This window comes from Sprattus sprattus, assembly GCF_963457725.1.
Source record: "Sprattus sprattus genome assembly, chromosome: 2".
Lineage (NCBI taxonomy): Eukaryota > Metazoa > Chordata > Actinopteri > Clupeiformes > Clupeidae > Sprattus > Sprattus sprattus.
Window position 1 is genome coordinate 67739473 of NC_137921.1, and position 16003 is coordinate 67755475.

At 41.2% G+C, this 16003-nt stretch overlaps 1 protein-coding gene across 1 annotated transcript in view; it reads left to right on the forward strand.

Annotated features, from left to right (window-relative positions):
• The window catches only part of rtn1b (reticulon 1b), a gene marked incomplete at its 5' end in the record, with an annotated part of 54369 nt that extends 45222 nt beyond the window's left edge, over window positions 1–9147 (forward strand). Inside the window, 6 exons of the mRNA XM_080832881.1 lie at window positions 3903–4110; window positions 4821–4959; window positions 5866–5935; window positions 7195–7241; window positions 7560–7618; window positions 7898–9147. Of these exons, the coding sequence (XP_080689007.1) occupies window positions 3903–4110; window positions 4821–4959; window positions 5866–5935; window positions 7195–7241; window positions 7560–7618; window positions 7898–7940 (566 nt within the window). The 3' untranslated portion in view covers window positions 7941–9147. The remainder of the gene's footprint in view (window positions 1–3902; window positions 4111–4820; window positions 4960–5865; window positions 5936–7194; window positions 7242–7559; window positions 7619–7897) is intronic.
• Window positions 9148–16003: the final 6856 nt, after the last annotated feature.

The following is a 16003-nucleotide window of genomic DNA, read 5'->3' on the forward strand; positions in this document are numbered from 1 at the left end:
AAGTCACACACCTCGCAGCTAGTTTAGTGCTGCTGTAACCACAGGTAACGCACCCAGAATAGAATGGACTGGTACCGCTAATATGTTTCTGTCATATCTGTGAAGACACGCATGATGAGCGTGCGTACATATGTGTGTGTGCGTGCTTGCGTGTGAGTGTTACATTTGCCTACCTGTTAGTTTGTCCAATTAGATGTATTTGCTGTACATCTTGATGTCAGCAAAGAAACTAGGTACGTCCTATTATCTCCCTCTGGAACGAAATACTGTTTTTCTATTGGCTAATGGGGTGTACATTAAGTTCGTATAACCGGACACCTTGGACGTAGTCCCAGTAGCCCCAGTAGACTTTGCTGCGTGTCGTGGAGTTCTTTGCCCCGCATCGTCCATTATCTTTGTAGAACTGTACAGCTCGTCGGCCGTTATCCCTTACTTATTACATTAGGGAATTAGTATCCCCTTTTCATGAAAGTAACCCCCTTTCCAAAATATAAATATTCCCTCAAAGCTGTCCGTCATTAGTGCTGGCGATTAAACTAGACAGGAGCACATTTGGTGTGTTCAGCAGGTGAATTCAGTCACTGCATTAGTTTGCCAGTTACTCTCCCTATCCCACAGCTTGCCAACATTATCCTCCCCCTCTCTCTCTCTATCTCTCTCTCTCTCTTCCTCTCTGTCTCTCTCTCCCTCCATCTCTCTCTCTCTGTCTCTCTCTCCGTCTCTCTCTATCTATCTCTCTCTCTGTTTCTCTCTTCCTCCATCTCTCTCTAACTCTCTCTCTCTCTCTCTCTCTCTCTCTCTTAGCTCTTGTGAAGCTAAGCCTGACTGCATGTTGGCTTGACAGGGACGTTGTGTAGAGTGACAGCTGTCATGTTGTACACACTGGCAGGCTCCTTTCATCATCAGGACACTGTAAACTGTGCTGGGCGTTTGTAGCTATGACCCATTGCCATGTTGTTAAACTCCACTGTGATGGTGCCCTGATCAAGGTAAAAGTGAAGTGATGTTTTTTTTTACTTTTCTTTTTTTTTTCGGGGTGAGGGGCAGATAGACAGGGTGGTTTTGATCACTTCAACATCACCTTTTGCATTCAAATCCCTGCCTACCCATGAGAACCTTAAGCCTTTAAGCCCTGCTTTTTAGGCATGGGATGTAGACACACATGTACAACATCTCTCTGCTTCCTGCAGTTTGTTTGGCATGACTACAGAGGTGGTGTTGCCCCACCATGTCATGTGTTGACGATGCCAGGCAGTGATGTTAATACCACCGAGTTCCATGGGAGTCTTAGCATTCGGCCAGGCAGGGCAGGGCAGCCTCCCCCTCCCCCTCGGCCTCCAGTTCGTCAGCACCTCGTTACTCCGTCTGGCAGTCAGTTTGTGAGAGCCAGGGAGAGAGAAAAACTAGAGCGCCCGGTCACCATGGCAACTGCATCAGGGCTCTCTTGCTCTCGCTCTCTCCCTCCCTGCAGCCTCCTCTCTGTTTCCGTGGTGACCAGGCACCATTTGATGGAAAAAGCGCTACCGGCCTCGCCTTACCTACTTACTTACTTTCTCTCTTCACAGATCTGCATTATGTAGCATTCACTAGTGAGAGACGAGGATTTTATAACACACATGTTTGTTGTGTGTGTGTGTGTATGTGTGTGTGTGTGTTTACACGGAAAGTACTGTAAGGTTCATCTGCAGATCTCTGCTCCAGAAATATAAAGCTGGCACCCTGGCTGTCATAAATCAGCTCAGACGCTAGCGCTATGAATAATGGATGCCAATGCTGGGTGCTGACGGAACAGCGCTGCCTTGGTTCATTCCTCTTCCTCCTCCTCCTCCTCCTCCTCCCACTACTCTTCCCCATTGCATAATGTGTGGCCTCGGCCGCGCCTCAAAAGAGCAAAACAAAGAGGCACCTACTGAGCATGTGCAAGGGGAGCAGGTGACACAGCAGTGTGTTCTTGGATAGCCTTGTTTACATCATCCTTGTATTAGCACGTTATATATATATATGTTTACATCAGCCTTGTATTAGCACGTTACATATATATATGTTTACATCATCCTTGTATTAGCACGTTATATATATATATGTTTACATCAGCCTTGTATTTGCACGTTATATATATATTTTTTTTTTTGGTGATGTAATGCGAAACACTGCTCTTAGCAAGTGCGGAATTAAAATAACTATGATTTTATAAGATTTGAAGATTTATACGATTTCAAAGATTTTAAATAGTATAACCCGTTTGAAGGTGGATTGGATTTTTTATGGGGATTCTGTAGTACCTGCTGTTGCTTATCTTTAGTATTCTTTTGATAGATCTACTGTTCATTTTGACACGCCCTGGTGTATAAGAAGCAGTGCTCCTTTAAATCTTATTTATTATGGCTGACTGGAACATCTCGTCTGCTACCACAAAAACAGTGATGTCATCCTATTGTCTAGGGGGCGAGTCTATTGGTGGGTTCAGGCTAGCGGGGGTGTGGTTTGGTAGGTTTGGAGATTGGCACCGGGTCTTTCCGCGACAGCTCGACACACCTCAGAGGAGCAGGCACCAAAGCTGCCAGATCACGCAGCCGGTGCCTGGCTGTTACCATGACCACCACGGTTTCCTTTCGGAGGAGGATCCGTTCGGTGCGAGCATCCTAAAGGAAATGTTATGAGTGACAAAACCTGTGAAAGAGACGCTACATAATACAGCGGTCAGAGAAGAATCTAGATAGTTGGAGAGTATAGATAGTTACTGCAGCTGACCTTGTTTTAAATGCATCTGCAATTCAAAGTACACTCTATAATGTTTATTTCCATCTACCTGTCTGTCTGTCTGTCTGTCTGTCTGCTGCTTCTCGAGTGTGCATGAGACTGGGCCAAATATCAATATGTCATCACTACATGTGAGGAACAGTTTGGAAAAATCTTCTAGACAAATAGAACAAAGAAACTTGATAAGCAAGGTCTCAATAGAATGTTCATCTGTCTATCTCTCTATTAAAATGCCCCATTCTATCTATCTATCTATCTATCTATCTATCTATCTATCTATCTATCTATCTATCTATCTATTAAAATGCCCCATTCTATCTATCTATCTATCTATCTATCTATCTATCTATCTATCTATCTACTAAAATGCCACATTCTATCTATCTATCTATCTATCTATCTATCTATCTATCTATCTATCTATCTATCTATCTATCTATTAAAATGCCACATTCTATCTATCTATCTATCTTTCTATCTATCTACTGTATCTATCTATCTTTCTATCTATCTATCTATCTATCTATCTATTTATTAAAATGCCCCATTATATCTATTTATCTATCTATCTATCTATCTATCTATCTATTTATTAAAATGCCACATTCTATCTATCTATCTATCTTTCTATCTATCTACTGTATCTATCTATCTTTCTATCTATCTATCTATCTATCTATCTATCTATCTATCTATCTATTTATTAAAATGCCCCATTATATCTATCTATCTATCTATCTATTAAAATGCCACATTCTATCTATCTATCTATCTATCTATCTATTAAAATGCCACATTCTATCTATCTATCTATCTTTCTATCTATCTTCTGTATCTATCTTTCTATCTATCTATCTATCTATCTATCTATTTATTAAAATGCCCCATTCTATCTATCTATCTATCTATCTATCTATCTATCTATGCCCCATTCTATCTATCTATCTATTTCACTGTCTACTTATCTACATATCTCTCTCTTTCTATCTAACTATCAAAATGCCCCCTTTCTCTCTCTCTCTCTCTCTCTCTCTCTCTCTCTCTCTCTCTCTCTCTTATATATATATATCTATCTATCTATCCATCCATCTAATGGCTCCATCTCCCTCTCCGTGTGTGTGTGTGTGTGTGTGTGTGTGCAGCGATGGAGCTTCTGTACTGGCGGGACATTAAGCAGTCCGGGCTGCTGTTTGGCAGCGTGCTGCTCCTGCTCTTCAGCCTGACCCAGTTCAGCGTAGTGAGCGTGGTGGCCTACCTGGCCCTGGCCGCCCTCTCCGCCTCCATCAGCTTCAGGGTCTACAAGTCCGTGCTACAGGCCGTGCAGAAGACAGACGAGGGACACCCTTTCAAGTGAGTGTGTGTGTGAGCGTGTGTGTGCATGTGTGTGTGTGAGAGAGAGTGTTTGTGTGGCTGTGTGTGTGCGTGTGCGTGTGTGTGTGCGTGTGCGTGTGTGTGCGTGTGCGTGTGCGTGTGTGTGTGTGGCTGTGTGTGTGTGTGTGGCTGTGTGTGTGTGTGTGTGTGTGTGTGTGTGTGCGTGTGTGTGTGTGTGTGTGTGTGCATGAATCTTTGATCAAGCTGAGATGTAGGAGCTTATGAGAGGTTGTGGTGGCATGTAAAGATTCACATGTTTTAGGTATCCATCTATATATCTATCTATCTATCTATCTATTTGTCTATCTATCTATCTATCTATCTATCTATCTATCTATCTATCTATCTATCTATCCATCTATCTACAGTATATACAGTACCAGTCAAAAGTTTGGAAGTTTTTTCCTTACTTTTATCGTTTTCTACATGTTAGATGACAATTTTTTTGTTTTGAACATCATTCCATATGTGTTCTTACATAGTTTAAATGTCTTCAGTATTAATCTTCAACGTAGAAAATAATAAAAGTAAGGAAAACACTTCTCAAAAAAATGACACGGTATGTGTAGTTATCATAATAGTAACCATAATAAAATAACAAAACGTCCACCATGGAGAAAAACTTGGAAATGTTTTTCTGTCTATCTCTCATATTGACTCCTGTCTGGTATTTGTCTGTGTTGGTGCAGGGCATATCTGGATATGGAGATCTCCCTGTCCCAGGACCAGATGCAGAAGTATGCTGAGAATGTGCAGTCCTACCTCAACAGCATGCTGAAGGAGCTGCGCAGACTCTTCCTGGTCCAGGACCTGGTGGACTCACTAAAGGTAGGTCAAAGCTCATTCACATTGCCACTTAACCTATATAATGTATGATATTTATTATAGTATGAGTCCGAGTGGGGTAGGTAAGGGATATTCCCACGGTTTGGTGTTCGGCCGTAGCCACCGAGGCCGGAGGCTAATCCAACGATAATCCAACGCATGGAACGTCTCTGGTCCAATCAGAAACAGCTAAATAACGCGATAGAACCCAATTGTTTTATAAACTTCAATATACGGTAGTAAGCATATTGCTGATCAGAGTATTATGTTAAACATATAAGGCAACATATATCAGAGTATTATGTTAAACATATAAGGCAACATATAGTATCAGAGTATTATGTTAAACATATAAGGCAACATATATCAGAGTATTATGTTTAACATATAAGGCAACATATAGTATCAGAGTATTATGTTAAACATATAAGGCAACATATATCAGAGTATTATGTTAAACATATAAGGCAACATATATCAGAGTATTATGTTTAACATATAAGGCAATACGGGGATTAGATGAAAAGGCTTTGACAGGTCATAACATCAGTGAAGATTCAAGATATTTATGGTGATTAAATCTAGAATTATAGAGCCAGTTATAGTTCACGCCAGTCAACACAGATTAACCATTATCTTCTATAATGAAATGTACTGCAAAAGAGAAACGTCTCTGTTGTTTTTGTTATTGGCATTTGTATAAACAAAACAAAAACAGCTGAAACTGGGATTAGCAATGTTGCTATCGTGAAAAGCGCCTCAGCTGTTGACTCATATTCCGTCCTCTTTTCACCAAAACACTGCCTGTGTTCACTCATAACATGTGCAGCTCAATACACGTGGTCTCTCTGGAGTGTCTGCTTTGACGAGCGCGGACTGCTAATGGTTTGTTTTGTGTGCATCATGCAGTTTGCTGTTCTGATGTGGCTTCTGACCTACGTGGGAGCCCTCTTCAACGGACTCACTCTGCTCATCATGGGTAAGTGCTCCCGGGCCTCCTCTCTCGCCTCTGGACATAATCACAACATGGAGGGGGAGTTGTTTTGTCACTCTTTGGCTGAGGTTGCGTCCTAACATCCACCAGCTCCTCTTGAAAAGACCAAAAAAATATATATATAAAGTTAGAGATTTATTTTGACCTTTTATGAGAGGAGCTGAGGGAAGAACAAACACAGAAAGCTTGGGAATAGACGAATCAGCGAAGTAGTGGAGGTATACAAGTCACCATCACTGTGGTGATCTCCCAACAACCATAATAATATTAATAATATAAAACAACAAGCCCCAAAAAGCTGTGTTTTGCGCTGAATTATAGAACAGGTAAGGGGAGTTGTTAGGCACGACGCAAAGCGGATAATAATAATAAACTTTATTTGTATAGCACCTTTCATACAAAACCATATAGCTCAAAGTGCTTAACAGCAAAGAAAGTACATGCACAAAGAAATTATATGGACAGTGATTCACATAAAAATAGACGTACAGTATACAAATATATACAGTATATGCTCACGTGTGAATGCAAGCTGTCTTTTTACCTTTACTTTCTATGTAACGTTACTTTTGACAACGATGTCAAGGAAATTAGGAAGCACCTGTGTAATTCTGAATGCAGCTGAACAGTTGTGGCAAACAAAACAACTCAATGTGAAATACACAAGCCTTTACTTCATGAAGAGTGCCCCTGTTTGAAACCATACACTTTACATGGATGCCCTGGGCTTGCGGAGGGCCAAAGATGCTAGCCAGAAGTGGATCAAGAATACTAACAGAAAAGACTTTGTTCCCAATTACAATAACACAACTGTAATCATGATTACCTATGAAAAGCCAGCTAGCTAGCTCATACAGTGACGTTAGTAAAGTAGTAGCAATATACTACACTTGAAATGTGTCGAATGGTCAAGTTTTTCTCTATTTCTGGCTACTGTCATCTGTATCTAATATGTAAGATATCAATAATCGTTAAGATCACCATCCATATCAGGTACCACTACCTTCATCAGTAGCTGGGAGCCGATGCCTAACATCATTAATCACACTACCCATGCTGCTGTCACTGAGTCACTGCAACCCTCCACCACAGCCATACTAGTGCCACAAGATGGTGGGACACACAAACAAGTAGCCAGATTTGTCTAGAGGACTGCTGTCTTCTTATTCTTATTCTTTCTCTCTCTCTTTCTCTTTCTCTCTCTCTCTCTCTCTCTCTATCTCTCTCCCCCTCTCTCCCTCCAGCTGTGGTGTCCATGTTCTCCATGCCTGTGGTGTATGAGAAATACCAGGTAAGAGCCAAAGCAACATGCACTCATGTTTTTGGGTACCGTCATCAAGACCACTTCTTTTAAAAAAACAAAACTGCAAGAAAGAGAGACGGGAGGAAAGCTCTAGCGAGTGACGGCCAGCTTGGTGAACCTGTCCAACGTTGTACTCTGTCTGAGTGTGGTTGTTTTCTCTATTTTACTGTTTTTGTTTTACAGCATCATGAAGACTGATCACACTGTGTGTCACTTCTTCACTAACATCTCTCTGTCTCTCTCTCTCTCTCTCTCTCTCTCTCTCTCTCTCTCTCTCTCTCTCTCTCTCTCTCCTTTCCCCCACAGGCACAGATTGACCAGTACATGGGCCTAATAAGGACTCAGGTCAACTCTGTAGTTGGGAAGTAAGTATATGATGAACCTGGTTCATAGGTCATTGCATAGTTATTCCATGCTGTTTGATTCTCCCTTCCCGTAGATGGGAAGCAAGTAGTTTGTAGTACGGCAAGTCGCTTTGGACAAAAGTGTCTGCCAAATTCCATTAACCCAACATAGCATGACTTAACACAACATTATGTAATAAAGCATAGCATCATATTTCATAGCATTGTTATTCCGTCATGTTTGGTTTGACCTTAATGACCACGGGTTTATTTACTGGAGCACCTTATTTATATCCACAGGATCCAGGAGAAGATCCCGGGGGCCAAGCGAAAGGCTGAGTAGGCCCCTAAAGCCCACAGGAAAGGCTCAGAGCCCCCAATCGCTCGTGCCTTCCCCATCCCAGGGAAGGCTGAATGATCGGAGGGCTCCCATACACAGATAAACGCACGTTCACACACAGGCAGATATACACACATACACTCATGAGCTCACACACACACACACACACACACACACATAAATGCATTCGTGCACTCATGCATACATACGTACATAGGCTCACATACATACAAACGCAAATACAAACACGCCACACACCACATGATCACTGGAACATAGTCTTATTTTGTGTGCACTGTGGTGTTTAGAAGCTGAAGCCACGCTGTAAAGGAGAAGTCCCCACCCCTGCTGTCCGTCGTCATAACGATAGAGTCGAAACAGCGCCCTCTGTCGGCCATGTCAAGCACTAAGATCTAGTCAGAAAAAAATACTAAAAAAAAAAAATTAACAATGTTAAAACCATGTAACATGAATTAAAAAAAAAAGAACTAGGTGTGTTTTTTGTGTCGCTTTATTAAGTGCATGAAGTCAAGAGTCTGAACAAAACAAACAAAAAAAAAACGTTTCTTTCTTTTCTTTTTTTCATCCTTTCCCTTTTTCTCTTCTGCTCCTCTCTCAGCTGTGCTGAAGGCGTTTCTTAGTAGTGCGTGAAGGATCTCTCCAGCTTTAGTGCTCTCCTGTGATAGTCTCTTCTTCTTCAAACAAAAAAAAAAGATATAAACAAAGTAAATCATAAAATTGAAAAAGCTTATTGTTGCCGGGGCAACGGGTGGGGCTTCTCTTCTATCGATATACCTGTAAACATATAAACAGCTTGACTCTTGGACCTTTTTATTTTTTCTTTCGTTTGTGTTCGTCTGGCACAAAAAAAAAAAAAAAAGCGACTATATATAGCAGTGTTCGGATTAGGAATGGTTAACTCGTATAGCGTTTGTTCTTTTGTATAACTCTTTAAGGAATTACACGACTCATGTTTTTGGGTACCGTCATCAAGACCACTTCTTTAAAAAAAACAAAAGTGCGAGAAAGAGAGACGGGAGGAAAGCTCTAGCGAGTGACGGCCAGCTTGGTGAACCTGTCCAACTTTGTACTCTGTCTCAGTGTGGTTGTTTTCTTTATTTTACTGTTTTTTTCTTAGCCATGGACTCTTAACTATTTGCACTTAAGATGTAACCATTAATGAATGCGAAAATAAATGTTCTTAAATGTAGACCAGGTTTGTCGGCTCTGTCTCTTGCTCCTTATTCGATGTCTTAGTGTGTGTGTGTGTGTGTGTGTGTGTGTGTGTGTGTATCTTTCTAAATGTACTTCGAAACACAAACATTTTAATTGCACATTGTTTATCACTTCTCTGTCCTTTTGTATACACAATATTTTAAGTCCTAAATGACAACAGATTTCCTTGCGGCTCGGCAGACTGACAGGAATCATCCATATACTATGAAAGAGCCAGTGGAGGTTTCTTGGAAGTTTCAAGAATCAACTGTGTATTGTTACTATAACATGATCATTATGATCAGAGGCTGTAAAGATCATAACTATAACAGGAGAGAAAAGGGTGGCGGAAAAAACGACATAAACTGACGCAAGGTTCAACTCAGATCCGTGTAGACTGTTAAGAGAGAGTTTGAAAAATCTATTGATCATTCTTAAGATGAAATATCTACTGAAAGGTTACTCTTAGTAATTGTTATTCTCAATTCCTTCCCCTTAGACTATACTCTCTACACTCCTTGCAGAGATGCCAGTGATGTGTCCTAATTAGGCCTCCAAGGTGGCTCATCACGACAGACTAATGTCATACAACGATGCTTTGATTTGAATTCCTGACTCTGATTAAACTGTTCTGAATTGATGGACTTCAACGATGAATCCATTAATCCCATGAGCAGTCTACAGCACACGCTGCGCTCCCATAGTGCACCTGAGCCTGTCCAAGCACAGCACGCCTGTGCGTCGAAGAACAGGTGGCGACGACAAGGATGCTGTGCTCATTGGGAGACCAGCCAGTAACCACTCAAAGCAAAAGGGCCGCATTCCATCACGTGAAGTCCCACAAAGTCAAAAACCAAAAGGTTGTCGTCACATGAAAGAGGCAACTTTTAAATGTTGTGATTCATTCAGAGCAAATAATAACAATAACAAATACATGAAGGTATTGTTCTTTAATGTTCTATTACAACCCTCTGGATAACATGATGTGTCTTCACCAGAAATATCAGAATCAGAATCAGCTTTTATTGGCCAAGTTAGTTTGCGCAAACAAGGAATTTGGCTGGGTGCAGTGGCTCTCAGTGTGCTTACACATATTACTCAAATATAGAACATAACACAAAACAACTAGAATGCGTTTCGTGAACGAACTGCGAGAGTGTGCTTGCTCTGTTTTTCTCTCATGTTTGCTCGTTTATTGTGAAAGGGTCTAGTGTGTTCGTTGGCCTAAAAAGTTAGTCTTCTCTTATAAGCCTAGTTAGTACATCTGATTAGAGCTAGCAACCATGAATTGCAGATTAAGGGGTCCCCTATCAGTGTTCATTTTGGCAGCTATTTTAGATTCAGTCTTAAGACAAAAATGCATATTAGTTTTAGTCACATTTAGTCATAGTTATCCCTCTTAGTTTAAGTCTAGTTTTCGAAAACTGAGCACACTACAATAGCTACGCTGTGTCCAGGTATCCTCAAACGTTTTTCAGGTAACCTAATGGTTCAAGGTCTCTCATGAATCATTACTCCCAGGACACGGGTTAATGTTAACTCACGCTATCGGTCCTCTCCAACCACATTAGCAACAAAATAAACTGGTGAGCTAACAAGTTAACCATTCTTTCAGTATAAGCTACTTTTGCATATCTACAACGTATAGGTCTAGGTAGCTTACGTTTAGCCCCTCAGATATTACAGCTGCTTAACACAGCTAGGATAGCTAACGTTACCGTAGTAGGAATACAAGCCTTAACCCACTATATCCACACAACTAAATTCATGAATTACTTCAAAGGTTTACTTCACAACTTGAATTAAGGAAAATTATCCCCTGTTACGGCTAGCTGAAACTGCCAGTGGATACTCCCATGGATGGGAGACGTTAGCTGCTACGGCTAACACTATCAGTTTCCATTAAAATTTCAGTCAGTACACTGAAAATGCTGCCATTCAACTCACCTTAACGAAGTGGAAATACGGTAGCTAGGTTAGAAACTGTAGTTACTCTTATTCTTTCTCAAAGTTGAATTGAGAGGGACAGAGAAATACGGTTCCTCTTATTCTTTTTCAAAGTTGAATTGAGAGGGACAGAGAAAATGCGGTTCCTTGGATTTGGCGGAGGTGTCAGTGAGAAGCACAGGTGCAAGCCAGTTTAATGAGCCTATTATGATGTCATAATGCACAGAGTTCTGCAATGCAAGTCTATGGAGAAAAAAGGGGATGAAAAAGAGGAATAAAAAAGGAGTGACAAGGAGTACCGCCACGAAAAGTCATAGCGGCTTGCACCGGATCGAGCCGGACATTTCGGTGTTTGAATGGCGTCTCTATCTCAAACGGGCGAGGAGTAGTTAGCTGCAAGAAAAACGGGGAGAATAAATAAACTAGAGTGCGTTTCGTGAACGAACTGCGAGAGTGTGCTTGCTCTGTTTTTCTCTCATGTTTGCTTGTTTATTGTGAAAGGGTTTAGTGTGTTCGTTGGCATAAAAAGTTAGTCTTCTCTTATAAGCCTAGTTAGTACATCTGATTAGAGCTAGCAACCATGAATTGCAGATTAAGGGGTCCCCTATCAGTGTTCATTTTGGCAGCTATTTTAGATTCAGTCTTAAGACAAAAATGCATATTAGTTTTAGTCACATTTAGTCATAGTTATCCTTCTTAGTTTCAGTCTAGTTTTCGAAAACTGAGCACACTACAATAGCTACGCTGTGTCCAGGTACATCCTCAAACGTTTTTCAGGTAACCTAATGGTTCAAGGTCTCTCATGAATCATTACTCCCAGGACACGGGTTAATGTTAACTCACGCTATCGGTCCTCTCCAACCACATTAGCAACAAAATAAACTGGTGAGCTAACAAGGTAACCATTCTTTCAGTATAAGCTACTTTTGCATATCTACGTATAGGTCTAGGTAGCTTACGTTTAGCCCCGTACTCAGATATTACAGCTGCTTAACACAGCTAGGATAGCTAACGTTACCGTAGTAGGAATACAAGCCTTAACCCACTATATCCACACAACTAAATTCATGAATTACTTCAAAGGTTTACTTCACAACTTGAATTAAGGAAAAGTATCCCCTGTTACGGCTAGCTGAAACTGCCAGTGGATACTCCCATGGATGGGAGACGTTAGCTGCTACGGCTAACACCATCAGTTTCCATTAAAATTTCAGTCAGTACACTGAAAATGCTGCCATTCAACTCACCTTAACAAAGTGGAAATACGGTAGCTAGGTTAGAAACTGTAGTTACACTTATTCTTTTTCAAAGTTGAATTGAGAGGGACTGAGAGACGAGGTTCCTTGAATTTGGCGCAGGTGTCAGTGAAGCACAGCTGCAAGCCAGTTTAATGACCCTATTATGATGTCATCATGGCAGAGCGCTCTGCCATGCAAGTCTATGGGGGAAAAAGGTGATGAAAAAAGAGGAATAAAAAAGGAGTGGCAAGGAGTACCGCCACGAAAAGTCATAGCAACCTGCACCGGATCGAGCCGGACGTTTTGGTGTTTGAATGGCGTCTCTAGCTCAATCGGGCGAGGAGTAGTTAGCTGCAAGAAAAACAGGGAGAATAAACTAGAGTGCGTTTCGTGAACGAACTGCGAGAGTGTGCTTGCTCTGTTTTTCTCTCATGTTTGCTTGTTTATTGTGAAAGGGTTTAGTGTGTTCGTTGGCATAAAAAGTTAGTCTTCTCTTATAAGCCTAGTTAGTACATCTGATTAGAGCTAGCAACCATGAATTGCAGATTAAGGGGTCCCCTATCAGTGTTCATTTTGGCAGCTATTTTAGATTCAGTCTTAAGACAAAAATGCATATTAGTTTTAGTCACATTTAGTCATAGTTATCCTTCTTAGTTTCAGTCTAGTTTTCGAAAACTGAGCACACTACAATAGCTACGCTGTGTCCAGGTACATCCTCAAACGTTTTTCAGGTCACCTAATGGTTCAAGGTCTCTCATGAATCATTACTCCCAGGACACGGGTTAATGTTAACTCACGCTATCGGTCCTCTCCAACCACATTAGCAACAAAATAAACTGGTGAGCTAACAAGGTAACCATTCTTTCAGTATAAGCTACTTTTGCATATCTACGTATAGGTCTAGGTAGCTTACGTTTAGCCCCGTACTCAGATATTACAGCTGCTTAACACAGCTAGGATAGCTAACGTTACCGTAGTAGGAATACAAGCCTTAACCCACTATATCCACACAACTAAATTCATGAATTACTTCAAAGGTTTACTTCACAACTTGAGTTAAGGAAAAGTATCCCCTGTTACGGCTAGCTGAAACTGCCAGTGGATACTCCCATGGATGGGAGACGTTAGCTGCTGCGGCTAACACCATCAGTTTCCATTAAAATTTCAGTCAGTACACTGAAAATGCTGCCATTCAACTCACCTTAACAAAGTGGAAATACGGTAGCTAGGTTAGAAACTGTAGTTACTCTTATTCTTTTTCAAAGTTGAATTGAGAGGGACTGAGAGACGAGGTTCCTTGAATTTGGCGCAGGTGTCAGTGAAGCACAGCTGCAAGCCAGTTTAATGACCCTATTATGATGTCATCATGGCAGAGCGCTCTGCCATGCAAGTCTATGGGGGAAAAAGGTGATGAAAAAAGAGGAATAAAAAAGGAGTGGCAAGGAGTACCGCCACGAAAAGTCGTAGCAACCTGCACCGGATCGAGCCGGACGTTTTGGTGTTTGAATGGCGTCTCTAGCTCAATCGGGCGAGGAGTAGTTAGCTGCAAGAAAAACGGGGAGAATAAATAAAGAAAACTTGACGATAACAATACTGTGCTTCCCTTCGGGCAAGCACACTAATAAAGAAAACTTGACGATAACAATACTGTGCTTCCCTTCGGGCAAGCACACTAATAAAGAAAACTTGACGATAACAATACTGTGCTTCCCTTCGGGCAAGCACACTAATAAAACAGTGCAAAACAATACAACAGTGCAAAACAATACAATACAACAGTGCAATGGCCAACAATTCAATAAATATCACCGGGCTCTGCCTCAGAGGTCTATGTGACATACCACCTTGGCCTATGGTATGTCACACATAACTCTCAGTATGGATCGGTCACAATCATGATCGGCTAGTAAAACAATAGACATGACACCGTATCCTGTATGTCCGTGGACACGCCACTTCAACCTTCCTATCATGATTGAGATTTGCCCAGACAACAGACATGCAATCGGGTGTCATCAGATAGAATGCAATGGCTTGTGAAGACACAAAAATGCAAGACATCATTCCAGAACATGTTAATACTGGTGAATGTCCACATGAAAAGCCATAAGACAAAATAACAATCTTGACTCGTACAGTAAAAGAATATCACTTCCACAAGTCCTAATAAACAGACATCGCCATCTGTTGGTGACATTGGTACATTGCACCCTGAGTGCAGGGAAAGTGGGGCAGGAAAAGGCATTTGGGGCGGGGCAGAATGACTGTGCCATGAGCTCATCAGTGAGCCTGTTAGAGATGCTACAGCCCTCTGCTCACCACAGTTTCTGCAGTTGCTGAGACACAAAGAAACGCTGGCATAATTATTGAAACCGCTAACTCAAGTAGCCTGTCAATTGAACAGGTATGCTACACCATTAACACATCCTCTGCTTCACAGTAAGTTTGAAATTCTAAAAAACACTTTTTGCAAATAACTAAATGTATTGGTTATTGGTTATTTACATAACACACATCATGCAAAAAAAAACTAAAACCCTGCGTGTGTGTGTGTGTGTGTGTAAAGACTCGTTTATCAATTACATGTGCCCCAGAACACACATGTGAACACTTGTACACTAAGTAGATCACTTCACACTATAAGTAGGATTCAGGTTTTGCTCTTCAGTGTGCACAGCAATGGAGCCCACTTTTGGAGTGTTAAGAGTTGGAGGAAGGTGATGATGATGATGGTGATGGTGATGGTGATGGTGATGGTGATGGTGATGGTGATGGTGATGGTGATGGTGATGGTGATGAGGATGAGGGTGATGGTGATGGTGATGGTGATGGTGATGATGGTGATGGTGATGGTGATGATGATGATGATGGTGATGATGATGATGATGGTGATGAGGATGATGGTGATGGTGATGGTGATGATGATGATGATGATGGTGATGATGATGATGATGATGGTGATGATGATGATGATGATGATGATGGTGATGATGGTGATGACGAAGATGGTGATGACGACGAAGAAGAAGGGCGACGATAAAGATGAGGAGTGGCGAGAGGACAGGTCAATAGAAGCAAGAGAACCGTCACAGATGAGATCTAGGCCATTTTGAATGACCATGAAATGAACCATGAGTTGAGTCGCCAGGAGCCTGGTCAGAGGGTCCAGCCTAATTTGAGCCGCTACACTGAAGCAGGTTGTAATCAGAGCATTATATGAGGACTGGTAAAAAACCCTCCCTTCTATCTGATTTTATAGACTTCATTACTTATTTCATCAGAAGGGGATCTAATGGGGGACTCTAAGGAAGGGGACCCTAAACATCCACATTCTGTTTTTGGAGAATTGCAAGTCATCAGTTTAAAGTAACACTATGCAACAATTTGACACTTTTTGAGGTCTGAAATCTGATTATCACACCATCAGTTGTAGATGTACAGTAAGGTATGTTGTGTACTTGTTTGTGTGTGAAGAGTTTTGACAGAGAGGGCACCGAAATTGTGTTATAGAAATAGAAAAAAGCAATACAATTTGTCTGTTTTTTTAAGTGTGTTGTCTTGGAAAATTCCGAAATCCTTGTATTTTGGAAACTCTTGCCAGTGCGGGTAAAAGAAGTCTTGAAATCAATATTCGGACCAACTACATTGATTCATATTTCTAAAAAT